General features: G+C 38.6%; 2 protein-coding genes across 4 annotated transcripts; one reads left to right on the top strand and one right to left on the bottom strand.

The window, feature by feature from the left end:
• Positions 1-780: 780 nt before the first annotated feature.
• fmodb (fibromodulin b) lies at positions 781-3,789 on the top strand. Its single transcript, XM_034877420.1, has 3 exons — positions 781-1,098; positions 1,300-2,193; positions 3,446-3,789. Exons 2-3 carry the CDS (start codon positions 1,305-1,307, stop codon positions 3,595-3,597), a joined length of 1,041 nt encoding a protein of 346 aa, XP_034733311.1. The 5' UTR covers positions 781-1,098; positions 1,300-1,304; the 3' UTR covers positions 3,598-3,789.
• Positions 3,790-3,809: 20 nt separating this feature from the next.
• csf1b (colony stimulating factor 1b (macrophage)) lies at positions 3,810-14,614 on the bottom strand. Of its 3 annotated transcripts, none has more exons than XM_034877424.1 (9): positions 14,382-14,614; positions 12,579-12,692; positions 12,401-12,463; positions 12,096-12,266; positions 11,724-11,925; positions 11,498-11,634; positions 6,247-6,290; positions 6,123-6,160; positions 3,810-5,977 (listed from the first exon to the last, which is right to left on the bottom strand). In XM_034877424.1, exons 2-8 carry the CDS (start codon positions 12,645-12,647, stop codon positions 6,124-6,126), a joined length of 723 nt encoding a protein of 240 aa, XP_034733315.1. In that variant the 5' UTR covers positions 12,648-12,692; positions 14,382-14,614; the 3' UTR covers positions 3,810-5,977; position 6,123. The 3 variants fall into 3 exon arrangements, with proteins under 3 accessions (XP_034733315.1, XP_034733313.1, XP_034733314.1); XM_034877422.1 differs by having other exon boundaries at positions 12,579-12,698; positions 14,386-14,614; XM_034877423.1 differs by having other exon boundaries at positions 14,386-14,614.
• Between the last annotated feature and the right edge of the window lie 2,185 nt (positions 14,615-16,799).

Raw genomic sequence — 16,799 nt, 5'->3', positions numbered from 1 at the left:
TACATATATATACACATACAAACATATATGTGTATATATGTATATATAGATATACATGTGTATATATGTATGTGTATACATATATAATAAAATATGATCATATAAAATATAAATTAAACATTTAGGAAAAAACAAGTATTGTTTTAGACTTAAGGTAGTTTTCAAAGTTTTCAGTGTCATGCTGTGACTAAACATCTGCCAAGTCCTTTGTGCAAAAGAGTCCCATATGTGTATCTTCACTTCATGTCTCCTCTCATATAATTGTTTAGTGATTAAAGTCTGAACAACTTTCATTTTTTAAATCAAAATGTCATCTTTTACTTCCTCCGAGCAGTTTGGGAGGAAAAAGAATACATAATCCCTGAAACTCTGCCTCCAAATGTCCTGCTACAGTGAGAACATGAACGGCAAGGACAATTCATTTAAGACAATCTGCAGAATAACAGTGCCCTCCTGTCTGCAGGCGCCACCACAAACATATGTTAACTTTCTCCACAGTTTGAACAAAAGTAGTGAGTACCTGAAGCAGACAGGAACAGGGACAGAAATATGAAAAACATGTTTAAGGCGGATAACTCTCAACAAATAACAGGGTTTGTCATACATTTTACATGTTGAAACATATAGTAAATAATGAGACAAAAACATGCTGCAATTCAAACTTGAACTAAGCTGCATAGTTTTATTTAAAAAGAAACTAGCACTAATTACAATGTTTAGCCTGGTTTTTTAAATTGTCTACATTTTAACACTCTATAACTTCCACACATTAAACAGAAAGCCAGACTTCAAGTGGCTGTCCTAATGATAAGGCATGCCACAGCAAGGAAAAACAAGGCTGTTAAAAACCAGATGTCTGCACCGATTTACAGATGGGATTGATATCGTCATGACTGGAGGTGATATGGTGTAATATAGTCTTTACATGCTGAAAAATGTATGTCCTCTAATGAGAGTATGTGTCTGGGCAGGGCTGCAGCTACGTAGAGAGGGGGGATGTTTACTCTATGCCAACAACATATACCACTTAGTTTGAAGAAGACATACTGTAAGCGACGTGAGCAAGGTGGGGAAACAACGTCTCTGATCAACCAACCGGTAGGTATTTTCTACCAACTGTACATTTTAAAAGTGGAGCAGAGAGAAGTAATTACTAACAAATTACTGAACCAGTGTATCTCAGTGTTTGTAGCCAAACATTTCATAATATGAGTGTATCCCAGATTTGGGATTGGGTTAGTAGGTAATATCCTAAATTTGATTTCATACAAACTTTAAATTATATCTTTTACGTAATAGTGATCATGTGGACAGTGGTGCTCCTCCTCATTATGGGAATAGTGGATCTGAGCATCGGCCAGCATTACAGCCAATTCCAATGGCTGTCACATCTGCGAGGGCGGTGGCGGCACACTGGCTGGCAGGTTGAGGATGAGGACTGCCCCCTGGAGTGCGACTGCCCCTCAACCTTTCCCATAGCTATGTATTGCCAGGGCCGCAACCTTCATCATGTACCCTACGTCCCCTCACATATTAAGTATGTCTACCTGCAGCACAACCAGATCACAGGCATCCAGGACGGGGTGTTTGACAATGCTACCAACTTGGTCTGGGTTGTGTTGTGTCACAACCAGCTCAACTCAGACAAGATTGGCAAGAACGTCTTCAGCAAGCTTAAGCACCTGGACCGGCTCCACTTAGATCATAATGAGCTTATTTCTGTGCCTCCCAACTTGCCCAAATCCATAACAGACCTGCGACTTGGTCACAACAAGATCCCAAAAATCCTCTCCAAGTCATTCGAGGGGATGGCCAACCTCAGCACCCTTCAGCTCCAAGCAAATGTCATAGAGGATGTTGGAAGTGTGTTCAAGGACCTGAAATCTCTGACTATGCTGGATTTGAGGAAGAACAGGCTGAGGGACATCCCTGACAGCCTCCCAGAGAGGCTGCAGCAGCTTTACCTGGAGTCTAATAACATAGAGAGCGTGCCGGTGGGATTTCTCACCATGAATCCCCAACTGAAGTTTGTCCGGTTGGCTCATAACAAGCTGACAAATAAAGGACTTCCATCCAGTGTTTTCAATATCAGCACGCTGATTGAGCTTGATCTTTCTTTCAATAAACTGGAGATGATTCCTGTTGTCAGTCAGAACCTGGAGAACCTTTATTTGCAAGCCAATAAGATCAAAGGTATGGACACTTCTCTGTTTTTATAACATGTAATATGAAAGTAAAGTAGTGATCTTAAACATATTAAATGATTTACAGGACCCATAGTAAATATAAGAGTGATATATGCATGCTATTCCTCTAAGAACTATAATATGGTTATAAACAAATTTCATTGTTATTTTTTATCAGAAAAGTAACATTAAATCCTTTTACCCATGTAGTTTTTTTTATACTGAAACCAAAATTGAATACCTTAAAGTTGTGCAAACATAGATTTGATTGATATTTTACAGTGCTGACTTGATGTACTGTATGTTTCCAGTTTTCTTAGCATACACATGAAAGCTACTTAACTCAGATTTAACTGTTATAATTGGGTTGGTTGGTGCAGCAATACACACTCTCTGCTCCTCATTCAGTTATAAACGGAGCGCTTAACAACACACGTGTCATTTATCTTAAATTGCACAAATGTAGATGGAAAGTGGAAACTTTTGACCCACCCAACACGACTATGTTCGGGGACTAAGCTCACATAATAAACAAGGAAGTTTGATAGTATTTAATTTAAAGGGGCTGATGTCTTTTGCCTTTTTGCATTCTTTATGGAGTAGACAGTGACACTTTAGTGAGCCCTACAGCAACTTTATGCACTCCAGTTGTTTGCATGGGTTTGAAGTAGCAGTAAAGTTCAAACATGAACTAGTTTACCAATATTGTTTTTAGCTTGTTTTCACTTGACCATTTAAATGCATTTGGCAGTCAAACCTCCTAAAACTTAATATTTCTTATGTCGTTTTAATTCCTTAGAGTTTAACGCCACGCCCCAACGCTGATGTAACACTTTTAGGGTAGGGACGGAGCATGCAGCAAAGCAATGTTGTTATTCATTAGATAACAGCAAAATACTCTTTTAAACGATGCCCTTTCCGTGAAGTAGGGGTTTTCCATAAATGTATTCAGTGGAAGTTTACACACATTACGGACTAGGCAATACAACATTTGTAAATGGAAAAATCAAAGCTCCAGGAAACAGTCTTGACTGAGTTTAATCACTTGTTTCTTTAATATAGAAATGAGAGAACCAACTTCCAGAAGGAAAATACAGCAGTAACCTAATTACTCAGGTTATTGGCTTGATTTGATAGGACACTGAGATGTGAATACATTGGTTCCTGCTTGACACGACTCACAGGACAACCTATAGACTTGTAGACTTCTAGAAATCATGTAGGCCCCATTCATATTTCTCTCCTTATGTGTCTTTTAGAGTTCTCCCTGAGCAGTTTCTGCGGTACAATCAACATGAAAAACTTCTCCAGGCTAAGAATGCTGCGTTTGGATGCCAATGAGATCAGTGCCAAAGACATTCCAGCTGAGGCTGCCTACTGTTTGCGGCGTGTTGCCTTTATTGATGTGTAGCGCTCCCTGCTCTCTCTGTCTCTTCTGTCTCTCAACTCGCCCAGGGTGTTGCTCCATCTGTTACACCCCGGCCTCTTGTCACCTGTCATATTTCAATTATAGTCGAGTCTATTCCATCAAAGCATGTTTGAGATAATATGTTGTAAAACTGTTGTGAGAGCTATAATTATTATTATTACTATTATTATTGATATTATTATTATTATTATTGTAAATGATTAACTGATGTTCCAGTATTCGTCAAAGGGAAATACCAGAGCTGCATAGTCACAGTTTCCAGATGACGGACACACGAATGAGTAAAGCCCAGATGACTGACATCCTTTCCACAAACTTAGTTCCAGTATTCTGGCAAAATTGTAACCCAAGCATAAATACAATGTAGCTGATGACAAGTTTTACTTGTATTGTGTCTGGCAAAGTAAAACCTTTATAAAACTTCCTGTCATCAGTGTGAGATTCAGTTTGGATCTTTGCCTCCACCATGTGGCACAAGGTGATAAAACAGCAGGTTGAGCATCTATTTGTCAAGGTCTCTTTAACATGTGATCAGTGACACTACTGTTTGACCGTGCCGGCCATCTATGGAAGACTATTTGTTGTGTGATCAAGTGTACTTAATGGGTGAAAAACATGTATTCCTACTCCTGAATTATCCAAAGATAATCCTATATTTGTATAAAGACTGTAATAACTGTGTCTTATAACTTTTTTCTTTTTTTTTTAGCAGTAGTGTGTGTTTTGGTAACTACAAAACACTTTTTAAAAGACTTTTCGGGTTGTAATTTCTGAGCCCATGTGTAATAATCTGTGCTTGACAATCAGTAAGGTAATATCAGGACTTATAATATGAGAATTGGCGCATTTCACTTTGTACCCACTAAGCAGGAAAGCTATGTAATATGCATTTTTGTGTAACTCTTTTATCTTGGAATCCACCACTTTGAATTACACTGGAAGAAAAATCTGTTTCCAGAAATATGTTTGCCCCTGACTGTTAACAGTGACATCTGAAGATAAAAGTGTCAGAAAGTTTGGGTTAAAGAAAAAGGGTGGCAGCCCTCTTGACAACTCTAACTGTTCTTAGGCAGATCCCACATATTTATTGTTGAAGACTTGCCTTTTCATCTTGCACAGCTGCCTTTAATCCTCTGCAGTAAGGCACTAAATGGAATTACAGAAATACTTTCCTTCTTTTGTAATGGAGCAAAGTTTAAGGATTGAGGAATGGATTGCTGCCAGTGCAACAGCGGTTGCGCACTGATAAGCAGTAGCCTGTGAAATTAAATTTGTTATGAATCATAATATATTGCTGGCTGCGCGAGGTTCTGAAGAGGCTTGGAGGTAAGACTTTTTTTTTCACTTCCTCTGTTTCCTACACAGATTCTTAAAAAACAAAATAGAGGCCAACACACATGCACACAATCACGTGGGAATTTTTCACTGAGTAAACCTGCGTGAACGTCATGACAACACAAGGGAATGCATTTGCACTGCCCTCTTTTCTCTCTCTCTCTCTCTCTCTCTCTCTCTCTCTCTCTCTCTCTCTCTCTCTATTATCCTTATCCAACAACTCCTGTCACGCCCTGTGCAGTAAAGACATTTTGTGTGTAGCTGCAGCAGCGACTGGTGTGTATCTATCGGGATCGTATCTCCATCTCTCTGCCAGTAACAACAGCTTGGTGTGTTTTATCATTAACAGAATATTCTCCAGAGTTCATGTTGAAACCCACTGTTGTGTTAAAAAAAAACTGGATATACAAATCATAGCTTTTAAAAGTCGACTGCATGAAGACTGTGATCAATAATGTAGGCCGATAATGAGGGGAATGACTGCCTTGACAAGGATAAAACATTTTCTGACTCCTCGTAAAGTATAAAGTCAAACAGAATGTGGGCTATAAGGTAGCCCTTATCCTTTAATAGGGTTACTTCCTGCTCTTTAAGTGGGATTCCATTGTGCTTGTATGCACTGACAGTTGGAAAGCATTATATTTGGTATTAAGAAAACCTTTATTATCATTACGGTGATTAAATAGAGTCAAACTAATAAATACCATTGTGGAAATATTTGGTAAACAACATTACAAACAGTTGGTTAAGTGGTAGCCAATGGAGACACATTCAACATACATAACTAGTGTAAAAATAAAACTTTTTTTAGTGAAAAGATATTTGCAATACTTAACGCATAAACATCATATACATACCATATTATTCCAAATAAAGTCCATCTTTGCTCTCAGTCAAAGCCAAGCTTCTGATTAAATAGTTAAGCATGCCACATTAAACACACAACATTGATATGCAAACTTCAAGATTAAGATGTGCAGCTTCACAAGTGCTCCGTCTGCTGCTGAAGCGATGAGATCTTTGCTGCCTGTGGAGGGAGGAATAAAGATGATTTTGCACTGCAGTCAAACTTTACATTGAGGTGGACACAGGTGTTTGTTTAAGACATGTGATGCTAGCTCCAGCTGTTTAACTGTGAGGAACCCTTTGATATGGTTGAGAATCATACTCACGTTATTGTGGCTCCATCTCTATGTCCTGCAGGTTTCTCCTTTGAACCAGATGACATAGGAATGCGTTTGGATTAGTTCAATAAACATGACAAGAGTGATCATTTTTGATTAAGTACGTTCTTACCTGAAGTTTGTATATGATCTTGATCTGTGGGGGTTGTGAATTTTCTGTTTTGGAAAGAAAATACTTTATGAAATAAAAGTAATAGGACACATACAATGAGGAATGGATTCATTCACAAAATGACAGAGGGTCACATCATTTGTTAAATTCTGAAGAAACTAAATCTTTGCAAACAACTAGCTTGAGTACTGACGATGACAGATGATGACAGATCAGGAGGCAGGCAATTGACAGGGTTGTGTGTGAAGATTGAGACAAGATTAACCATTTGGTCATATTTTTGGCAAAGATATGACAGAGTAGAAACATACTGAACACAAAAAATGGCAGTAAAAAGCAATGCTGCAAGAAATAGAAATGTTTTATGGGTGATTCGATATTTTTTTTCCACTAAGGAAACTTGTTATTGAAATCCACTGCTGTGATTCCAAGCTGCGAGAGAGGCTCCATTCTCCTCGACTGAGTAAACAAAAAGCCGTTTATGTGGTTGTTTACAGACACATAAAAGTGAGCAGCGTCATCGAGAAAAGGAGAAAGCACAGCTAGCAGGCTAAGAAGGACATTCCATAAATTGAGAATTATAAACCACGTCCTATTATACCCAATACAGTTGCTACCAATTTGTAGTCCCTCAAAAACGTTTCATACATACACAGTTCAATTCCAAGATTTGGTTGGAAAAATGAGCGGCCAAGAATAAACTTACAAAAACGTCAGTCCTCCATAAAAAGGGATGGATGGATTGGCCCTATCTGTTACTGGCCTTCACAACAGAGATTAGCCACAGAATGGATCAAAAATGGAATCTTTTGCTTTTCTGATTTGGAGGGCGTAGGTTTAAAGAATATATAATCACTGGACTGTACTTACGTATGTTCTAGAAAGTTGAAATTAAAACTAATTTCATAGTAAGAAACGTACTGTGTCTAAATCATTGAATTCCATTTGCACATTTTCTTTTGGATTTAGCCAGTATTCTTTTTAGCACAAATTAATAATCCTGACTTTGAATGTACTGTACCTTCACAGATGTGGGGTTCAGAGAGATTAGAAAAAAAATCATGAGATATGTGTGGGTGGTACATTAAAGTCCTGTCAAAAATTACAAGAAGAGTCTCACCTTGATCAAACACATTTATACAGTCACCTACAGATAAGAAGTTATCTAAACTCAATTCCATATTATAAAGTGGGGCAAAGCTTAATACCCTTGATAACCTTAGTATAAAAGAAGTCGCACTATGGAAAAAAGTGATGACTCATACATGTGACCATCTGCATATGAATGACAGTGCTAAAATAAACATTATACATGGCTACGAAGAGGACTTTGGTGAACCCTTCTTTGACCAGATATGGAGCAAAGTTTAGAACAATGTTAAAAATATTACTAGTTCAGATAACTTGCATGAAACACAATATAAAATAATTAACAAATTACATGTGACTCCAGAAATACTTGGTAAATATCATGATTCATGCTCTGCAACGTGTCAAAAATGCCATAAAGAAGTTGGCACTTATTTAATTAGATGTGGTAATGTTCTGTGATCAAAGTATTTTGGTCCTCTGTTCAGACAGAAATTCTTAATGTCAAAATTGCATTGGACCCAACACTTTACATTCTTGTCGCAAACTACATGCAAGCACCCCTCCCAATCTGCTGCGTGTATCATGTCACTGCATGCAAACAGTTAAATGAGGATACAAACAATCAAAAGCTGGCTAGTCTTATTAATTGTTAGCCCAAAAGTCCAATCCGATTTCTCTTTGATCAATGATAATGGAAAGCAAATGCATATCTGTCCCCTTCCTCATTTAAATGAATCAACTGCAAAATTTGGTGTGATGAGTCTTACCAATGACCAACGTTTCCTGTCCACCAGATACCTAGTCAGTGATTGTCTACTGAATACTGCTAAGTGTCTGAAGCCTAAACAGAATGATTTCACAGTAAAAACCTGTGTTTGAGAAACTAGCTTCTGACTAACAAAGTCCTATTGCATTAACCTGAATGAGACACTCAAATGAAGCCATTAAATTGCCATTACATCACCACTTGTGTCAAGCTCTAATGTAATTACTGTATATGCTAAATGTCACTGACATAAGTATCCCTCAGTCGGTGCAATGTGATTTAAGTGTGAACTAAAATCCACCATTTGTGAAAGGTGTAAACACAGTGTGCCACTCTGACTGTCCCCCGCCAACTGGTGCCTTCCTAAGTGCAGTTTGCATGTTCTTGCAGGTACTAAAGTTACGTCCCACACCACATGCATCTCGTGTTAGATATGAGAGATACATTCTTGCAACTGCTTGTCAAGAATTAGATAAAAGAATTAGAATTTATCCACATTTGCTGTAGCTGCCCAATGTTTACCAAATATATATGGGTCAGAAGCAGAATCCTGATTGTGCCACAAGGATCAATAAAATCAAGTTTATCTAACTTTCCAAAGAAAAACCTGAACACAAACACAACAATTTTTTTTGAAAGCAAAACTATTCCCAGCTTTAATATTATTATGATTTACAATTAGCCAGTGTGGAGCTACACTCCACTGAAGAGTAACATACTTTAAAATGTAAAAGAAACATGCCATTGACCCCTACATCATAACACCCACTATGAATAGACGCTTGGAACAAAATGCAGTTGGTACTGTACTTTAGAGTTACTTAAAAACATAAATATGTAATTAAGTTAAGTCATGAGTTATGAGTTAGGCTTAATAAATAAGGGAAAATGTGGAATGTGAGCCTCAGAAGCGGAAAATGAACTATGTAGAGAAGAAAACTGAGCCAAATAACCTCAAATACGAGAAAAGTTATGGGTTTGGTGTTTCGTCTTATTTTGGTAGTCTGTTTTTCAGTTTTGTATTTGGCTTTGTTTCCTGTTTTATTTGGACGGTCTGGTTTTCTGTCGTGTCTTGTTTTGTTTTACTTTCAGTTTTTGGGTTTTTCGCGTTCTTGCGATTGCCTGACTTTTTTCACCTGTTTCCCGGCCCTTGTGTCCCCTTCCTCTTGTTACCTCGTTACCCTCTGTATTTATTCTTTGTGTTGCCCTTGTCCTGTGTCGGATTTTTGTGTTTTGTCTCCCGTTTTGTATTCCTGCACGTTAGTCTTCCCTGTTTGTCGCAATGTTCTTGTTTTTCAATTTTTGTCTTGGACTTTATTTTATATAACCTTTTTTACCTGCTTTTTCCAGGACTCCTTTGTTTTTATGTATCTTTATGTTATTAAATCATCAAAACTACCCCACTGCTTACCGTCTCTATCTTTAAGTCTTGACAAGAAAGACCATAACTCTGCATTTGCAGACATTTGTGCATGTACTGCTACAGAATAACTCTTTTGTTGTCACCTGTAAGTCCAGCCTCCACCTTCTTTATTTATGCTTAGTATTCACTAGTGAGGGAGGCCTCAGTAACGGCAAAACCATTGCCGATAGCATATGATTTGTTCACAACTAGCCTGTAATGAGCTGTAGACATTGAGACATTATGGAACAAGGTTGTAATTAATTCTAGGAATGAATTGCAGCTGGTACTGTTTCAGGGCTTTCATTTAATTGGGTCATGATGCTCTTGTTTGTTTAATGTTTTATTAGGATACAAAGGCAGTACGGTTGCTGCAAGATCAATTTTGTGAATTAATTTAGAGGTATTTGATAATAAATACTAAATTATGTTTAAGGATTTTTACTGAATAAAAACAGAAAAAAGCAGTCTGCAATTTCCTCCACAGGGCTCTCCCAGACCGCGCCCCAAACCACCTCACATCAGTGCTTAGTGTCTTTGCTTTGTGGCCCTCTGTGTCTGCTACCGATGCACAAGGCACTAACATGTACAGGTGGTCGGACCCACAAACAAAAAGAACAACAACGCTTGGATTACAACACACTCCAAGGGAGTGGGACTCCTACTACCCCCTATATCTTTACGTAGCAAGTTGTTTGCAGCTATATTACATTTTAAATGACCAGGACAACCCCTTAAAGGTCAATAAAGGTGGCCACTGTGATTCTGGAAAAAGATTGTTTATATTTGAACTCAACACCCACAAATACACCCTTCACATTAGTGCTCTTTCAGAACAATAACGTGAAAGATTTACTGTCCCTCACGCTCCCACAGCCTTTATCTTTTTACAAATGTAAAATTTTTCAATGTCAACTTTTTATGTCCTATGCACAAGCCTGAATGTAATCGTGTTGTGGGGCTTGTTTTAGCTACTTTCTTTGTGTAAAATTTACCGAGCCAGGGCTGTGCATGAACACTGGATTTTTTTTTTTAGAGTACAAAAAGATAGGAACGGACCCACTGTTCGAATTATGAACAGTGGGTCCACTAGATGAGACTTGGACCATACCAAAAGGGATGAAAATAATAGTTTGGGGGATACTGACATTTTTTTTACAAATTAATTTTAATCCAAAACTTTTATGTATTTAAATTCAGTATTACCATCGCACACCAACAATCCAGGAAATAATCTAATGAAATACGATTTCCAAACCCTCACTCCCCATTGGGCTGTACCATTTCTCTGGTACGTTCAAACTGTGTTCTTTGCTTTGGTTCTTTAACATCATTTCACTAGCTGTCAAAACACATGTACTGGGTATGGACGCAGGCATCAGCTAAAATTGGAGGCTGAAACTTTAATCTCTGCCTAAATTCTGGTAAAATCTCTGGTAAATATTATGAGCAGCTTGTCATACAAACAGGTTTTCAGAACTGTCTTCATTTGATTATTCATAGTGTTTCCACTCAGCGGCCACAACCATCCCTGCTGCTTAGCTTAAAAACAATCACCTCATCGCCTACAATCACACGCCGGAGCAGGCGACATGGGGAGAGATTTAACAAGGCGATTTATCATTTTGTGCAATTTCATTCTTAACGTTTTAACAGGGAATCTGCACTAATATTCAGGGATAAATTGCATTTAGGTTAGTGGTTCTCACGTGTGTAAACCTATACAAAATGGAGAGTGACATCACCAGTCAAAATTGTTGTAATCCCCAAAGCTCACAGTATAATTCAAACACTGCCGTGAGGAGATGTTTGCTGAATTTGACAAACAGTGTATCGGGGTAAAATCACAGACTCCAACTTTAATGAATAAGTAAAAATGTGGAATGTGCCCCAGAGCACAGGTTGGCTTCCCAGGCTTGCTTAATACTGAATGACTAAACTTTGTCAGGGCACATCTGATTCAGAAATCAACAAAACAGAAACACGGCTACCTTTTGTGTGATGAGACAGTAGAGAGTGAGTACGAACAGCAGCCCTCCGCAGATAGAGACAATGATGAAGCCAAGCTTGTACAGGTCTCTGACTGGTCTTCTCTGCAAAGCCTTCACAGAGTTCCTACCATGACTGTCTGCAGAAAAAGACACGTATTCTGTGTTTCTCAGTTGCTCCACACATCTCCATCATTCATCACAGATCTTTTGCAGAAGAGATTCCCACCTGTAAAATGTTCTGTGGTTGACTCTGTGTATAGCTCGGTGGTAGAGCCAAAGATTTCTGTGTATTCCTGCTGGCATCTCCAGTCTACTGGTGTGTCGCTCGTCGTCACCAGCTCCCAGTAAACGGACAGCACCTCTGAAGCCCTCTGCAGGGCCTCTGAAGTAGACCCTCTGTAGAGCATCTCAAAACTCTCTGGCTTGTCCTGTTGCAGATTCCAAGCAACATACTTTAAATGATTTCACAAGTATTGCAGATTTATCGTTTCCCACCGGACAATCCCTCACACCACATATTTCTTCTTCATGTTTCGTATTATAGAAATGTAATCCTTCAGTCTTGAGAAACAGGCTTCACTTAGAAACAAAGACTCACCTCAATCTCTTCATTGATCTGAGGCACACATTTCTGAGAGTAGATGTTGAGGATAAGTGCTCTCAGGGACTGAACATAGCCATCATTGACTGAACCTCGACTGTATTTGAAGTGAGTGGTAAGGAGCTCCAGGATCCAGGGTAAAGCAGCTTTCACAAAGCAACATTTGCTCTGTGGGATGTCAGAACAAAAGGTCATAAACATGAAACACGATTCAACTAATAAGCAGTTCAAAAGTTGGAAAGTTGGAAAGTGAATCAAAGGGTTTGGAAGGAAGCAAACCCACAAAACAATTGCTACCTTACCAAACTTCTCGGTTCTATGAATGTGTAGGTTATCGAGCACCCACTTCTCAACTGGTTATCCATCTACAGAAACAACAACAACAACAGGAAGATTTCAGTATGGTCCTGTAGCGCTATCGTCAAATTGTTCAATATGTTGATTTAACAAACGTATTTTTAATGTTGTTTCAACATCTACCAGATGCCGGACTGTCAGCAGGTGCTCCCTCGTGATCGAATGTCTGCATGGACCAGGGACTTCAGCCATAGTCAGAGGGAAGCTCAGGAACACAAGTACACACAGACACTTTACCTGCAACTAACAATAACGATACGTTATCTTCATGTCAATCACACACTATCTTCCCTTACCTCAAGTCTTTGGCACATTTTCAAACACACATGGACGTTTACTCGGCTGGAAGGTTCACTAATTCATTTGATATACTGGTAATTGAGAAACGTTACTCAAGTAGATTATGCATGCAAAAATAGAGAAATGAGCAATGCTCTGAGCCACCAACTCAACAATCGCAACATTAGGGGCCAATGAGGCATCCTGATCTTAACCACTTTAGTTTGAATGCACTCCACATGATAGTCGCTCTCTAGTTCAGTGTTCCCTCCCAAATTATGATCATCTTTCCTATATAAAACAACTTTCATGTTTAGGATTTTGCAAGGAAAAACCAAGTTCAAATCAAACCTTAATGAAATTTCCTCGTTTGCATCCAAGCAATTCCTGCATTTCCGTCCAAATGTACTCTACAATGTGTTGAATAAAATACAAGTACACAAGAAAAGTGTCTCAGTTACAGCAACAGCAACACGTTTTTTTCTACCCCAGCACACTATTTGTTTGTTATAATCCTGCTTCTTGACCTGGGTTAAAATGTCAGGTTTTGTGAAATTTCGGCAAGATGCACTCTTTGCTGCAATGCTACCAGTAACCAGTGTTACACTGTGAGTGACATCAGATGAACCTAGCCTATGTTAGATAACTCCCCTCTGCGGTCAAACAGTGCCCTCTACCACAGAGGCTTGGGCTGGGAGCCTGGGAGAGCAACATGCACAGACTCCTCCTGAATCTTATGATGCCTGCTACCAAGCACCTTTTGGCAGCTGTAACAGTAACATGGGATCCATATGGTTTTAATCCTTCTACTAAGGATTAAAACACGGTGACATGCACGTGTTCCAAAAACTGCAGGCAAAAATTCTGCTCTGCACGGTATTCCTTGATACGAATCTCATTGACTCACTTGACCTGTGAGTTTACAGCAACCAGTCAAGACGTATGCCAGCGAAAAAACTGAATTGAAACAGTAAAACCTGATTTTTTAGTTGCTTTGTCCACTTCTGAGATTGACCAAGACAAAAAAGACAATCATTTTAAGCCACCAGAGATGACAAGTAGTCCTTTCATATTTAGCGGTCTGTTTCTAATATAATGCTGAGCTGTACACTTTAACCCTTCTTAAGGTTTTTGAATTATGTAACATACACTTTACACAGTTTCTGCAAAGATTACTGTGTGTGTCGAGGTGAGCATGTGTCATAATTTGTCATGAATCATGAAGTTGTTTTGCATACACATGCATATTGTGTGCTCACAAGGAATGGAAAAAATTATGCGCCATCATGGTTTTTAACTATTGAAGCTAGTAAAAATGAAAATCTGGCATTTGAATGTCTGAGAAGAAAAGCAAATGATTTTCAAAGTAAAGCAAAATGCTCTTTGTGAGCTGAAATATTATTATTAGGAACCCACTTGATGACTGATGGATGATCAAATTAATGTAATCTAATAAAACTATTGATGTGTCTGGTATGTGGTAAATGCAAGAGCACATGACAAAAATATCACCTGTCACATGATTTCCCAAATCAAGCCAAGAACATAATAAACAGTCTTTTACAAGCATGCTCAATTCTTTTTATGCACTGAGTGCATTGTTGACGGTTTTCTTTTTGACTGCAGTGGTTATAGAAAGGTTCTCACCTACCTTAGCTTTGCTCTGAATCAGGGTTGACACAAGGATGGTCATCTGGTACGTGTTTGACAATGGAAAACACCAGACTCCACTGTCACACACATTGAAGCAAAGAGATCCTTTTCATGTATTCAGTTCCACTCCACAGAAAGGAATTTGCTGTCAAGTAATTTTGACACTTTGTCATGTGGCGCTGCTCTTGAAGGCATTGCCCGACGTGCTCCTCCTGCACAGAATGAGTTCAAACCTAGACTAACTGTTGCAACTGAAAGACAACCCTTTTTAAAGACCGCCCACCTCTACAAAATGTGACAAAATAATGGTCTCTACACATGTGTTGTGGCAAATTGCCTTCTGGGTTGTAGATTGGACAATGTATTCATGTTCAACATAGGTCTTCTTAGGGAATTGTTAAAATTACAAATTAGGAAAATAAACCTAGTGGGAGCATACAAAATCTGTTCTCGTTCTAAAAGCTCTATGCCTGGGAGGCAATTTGCATTGAAACAAGGGTCAACATGGCAACTCTACAAAACAAGTCTGATGAAGAGCTTTTCTTAATTCTTCTCATAGGTCAATGGTCTCCAACAAAGAGGGAAAAAGAAGTCCTACTGTTCTTGAAATGTACTGATTTCACAGTTTAGAAATTAATCATTGGGAGGACGTAAGTGCATTCATATACATAAATAAATGCATATAAATGTTAAATGGTCAAGAATGTTCAATTCTGAGGTGCTGTAACTAGTTACTTTGTGAGTTGACCTTTTAGAGAAAATATTAAACATTTAATTTTGAACTAAATAAAATAAAATGTATAACAATATGAATCTGGATAGGGCCATTCTGTGTAATGAGTATTTTTTTTATACCAAACCATTGCAGTTGCATCGTGATGCTGAAGTAAATAAACATTAGAGCACCAAGTGTGTATTATTCTGCCGGGGAAACAGTCCCCAATAAAAATCACTATTTACTCCTGTTTGAATAGTACTTGCTAAAAACCACAGTGCCCAGCAGCTGTAGTAAAATAACCTTTACAAATGAAAACAATAGCCCACAGGCCTTTTTATGAGCCATTTTAAAGGTTTACATTTTCAGTCAAAACATTGTGGGTCATTTGCGATGGAATTTTTACTTTACAAATTACTGGTATGACAGATTTGCACAGGATTAAGATCACAGACGACCTCCACAATTATTTCAAATTACCAGATGTCCCCATGTAATACTAGTCCTGTCCAAATAGTTCTTAAATTATAGTTACAGTGTTGTAATGCTAACCCTCAGTGTTAGCATTGAAATTTTTGGAAATAAGCACATCTACCTTCTTCTATTCCTCTCTACCTAAATGCTTCAGCCTTCCTTTGATCCAGAGCAAGTACTCTACCTTGGGCCAACCCACATGGTGGTGACCGCCGACCATGGCGAGCCGCCATTAAGGCGTCTCAGCTGAACAAAAGTACTGCACCACCAAAATTCTCTAGCGCTGCCAGCTTGGTGTTTTCAGAAGAGTAGCTGTCATTTACAGCTGGGAAAAAATGGTTTGGTAGATAGGTGACCTTATGAAAGTAACACCAGTGATTTTTCGACCAATGAAAAATGTTGTTGTACAAGAGCATGTTGATGGACTAAAAGACCTAGAGTTGTCAGCCCTAGTGCATAGTGTGCTGGTATTTGACGCCGTGACAAAGTGTCAGTATTTGACAAGTTAAGGAACGGTCTGTGTCGTGTAAATTTGTGAGCTTTATACACGCATTTACATGAATAAAATCAGCGTAACCTCTTTTGGTAAGGTGGTTTTGTACAAAGCCAAGCTACTCAACCCCCGCTTCATTATAAATCTCACTTTTCTTGACGAGACATGCCCTGCATAGCCTTTAGGCGCTAAGATTGGCTAGATGTACTGTACGTGCTCTCACGTTCAGGTCCTCTCCCCTGACCAGTTGGGCTAACATGACCCGAACCACTCAAGTTCAATGTCTGAACTCAAACGTTCTTCCTAACCACTTAGCTATGCAGGGCGTGTCTTGTGAAGACACGTAGAGGAATTTATGTGCTAGCCACAACTTCATATTGAAGGGACAAATATGAGAGTGGTGCCAGTCTTCCAGTCCAACTCTTGGCAAGATATTAAGAACGTGCATTACTCCAAGATGAACAAATGTATGAACAATGTAATTTGTACTGTATCTAATGTGCAAGAAAATAGGAAAGCCAACACTTTGTCTTTCAAAATTGTAAAAAGGACTATATTGGATGATTAACAATGTTCCCAGGCTTACAATTATGATAGATTTTTTAATTACATGAATTACTGTTACAACATGTAACAAGGAAATTATATATGCATACTGATGGGTAGATCAGGGTCTTGTTAAGTAAGACATGTCAATTGTTCAGGAGAGAAGGCAACCATTTCAATTTCA

The sequence above is a fragment of the Etheostoma cragini genome, chromosome 7, assembly GCF_013103735.1.
Source record: "Etheostoma cragini isolate CJK2018 chromosome 7, CSU_Ecrag_1.0, whole genome shotgun sequence".
In the NCBI taxonomy this organism is placed as follows: domain Eukaryota; kingdom Metazoa; phylum Chordata; class Actinopteri; order Perciformes; family Percidae; genus Etheostoma; species Etheostoma cragini.
Note: the sequence above shows the minus strand (reverse complement) of the source record. Positions and strands in the feature narration are given on the sequence as shown.

Excerpts from the sequence above, each read along its gene's own strand:
- fmodb (XM_034877420.1), top strand. The coding sequence starts at position 1,305 with ATGTGGACAGTGGTGCTCCTCCTCATTATGGGAATAGTGGATCTGAGC. Across the intron at positions 2,194-3,445 it reads GCAAGCCAATAAGATCAAAG|AGTTCTCCCTGAGCAGTTTC; the intron begins GTATGGACACTT and ends TGTGTCTTTTAG.
- csf1b (XM_034877422.1), bottom strand. The coding sequence starts at position 14,427 with ATGACCATCCTTGTGTCAACCCTGATTCAGAGCAAAGCTAAG. Across the intron at positions 12,699-14,385 it reads TGATTCAGAGCAAAGCTAAG|TTGCAGGTAAAGTGTCTGTG; the intron begins GTAGGTGAGAAC and ends CGTTATTGTTAG. Across the intron at positions 11,635-11,723 it reads AACCACAGAACATTTTACAG|ACAGTCATGGTAGGAACTCT; the intron begins GTGGGAATCTCT and ends CTTTTTCTGCAG.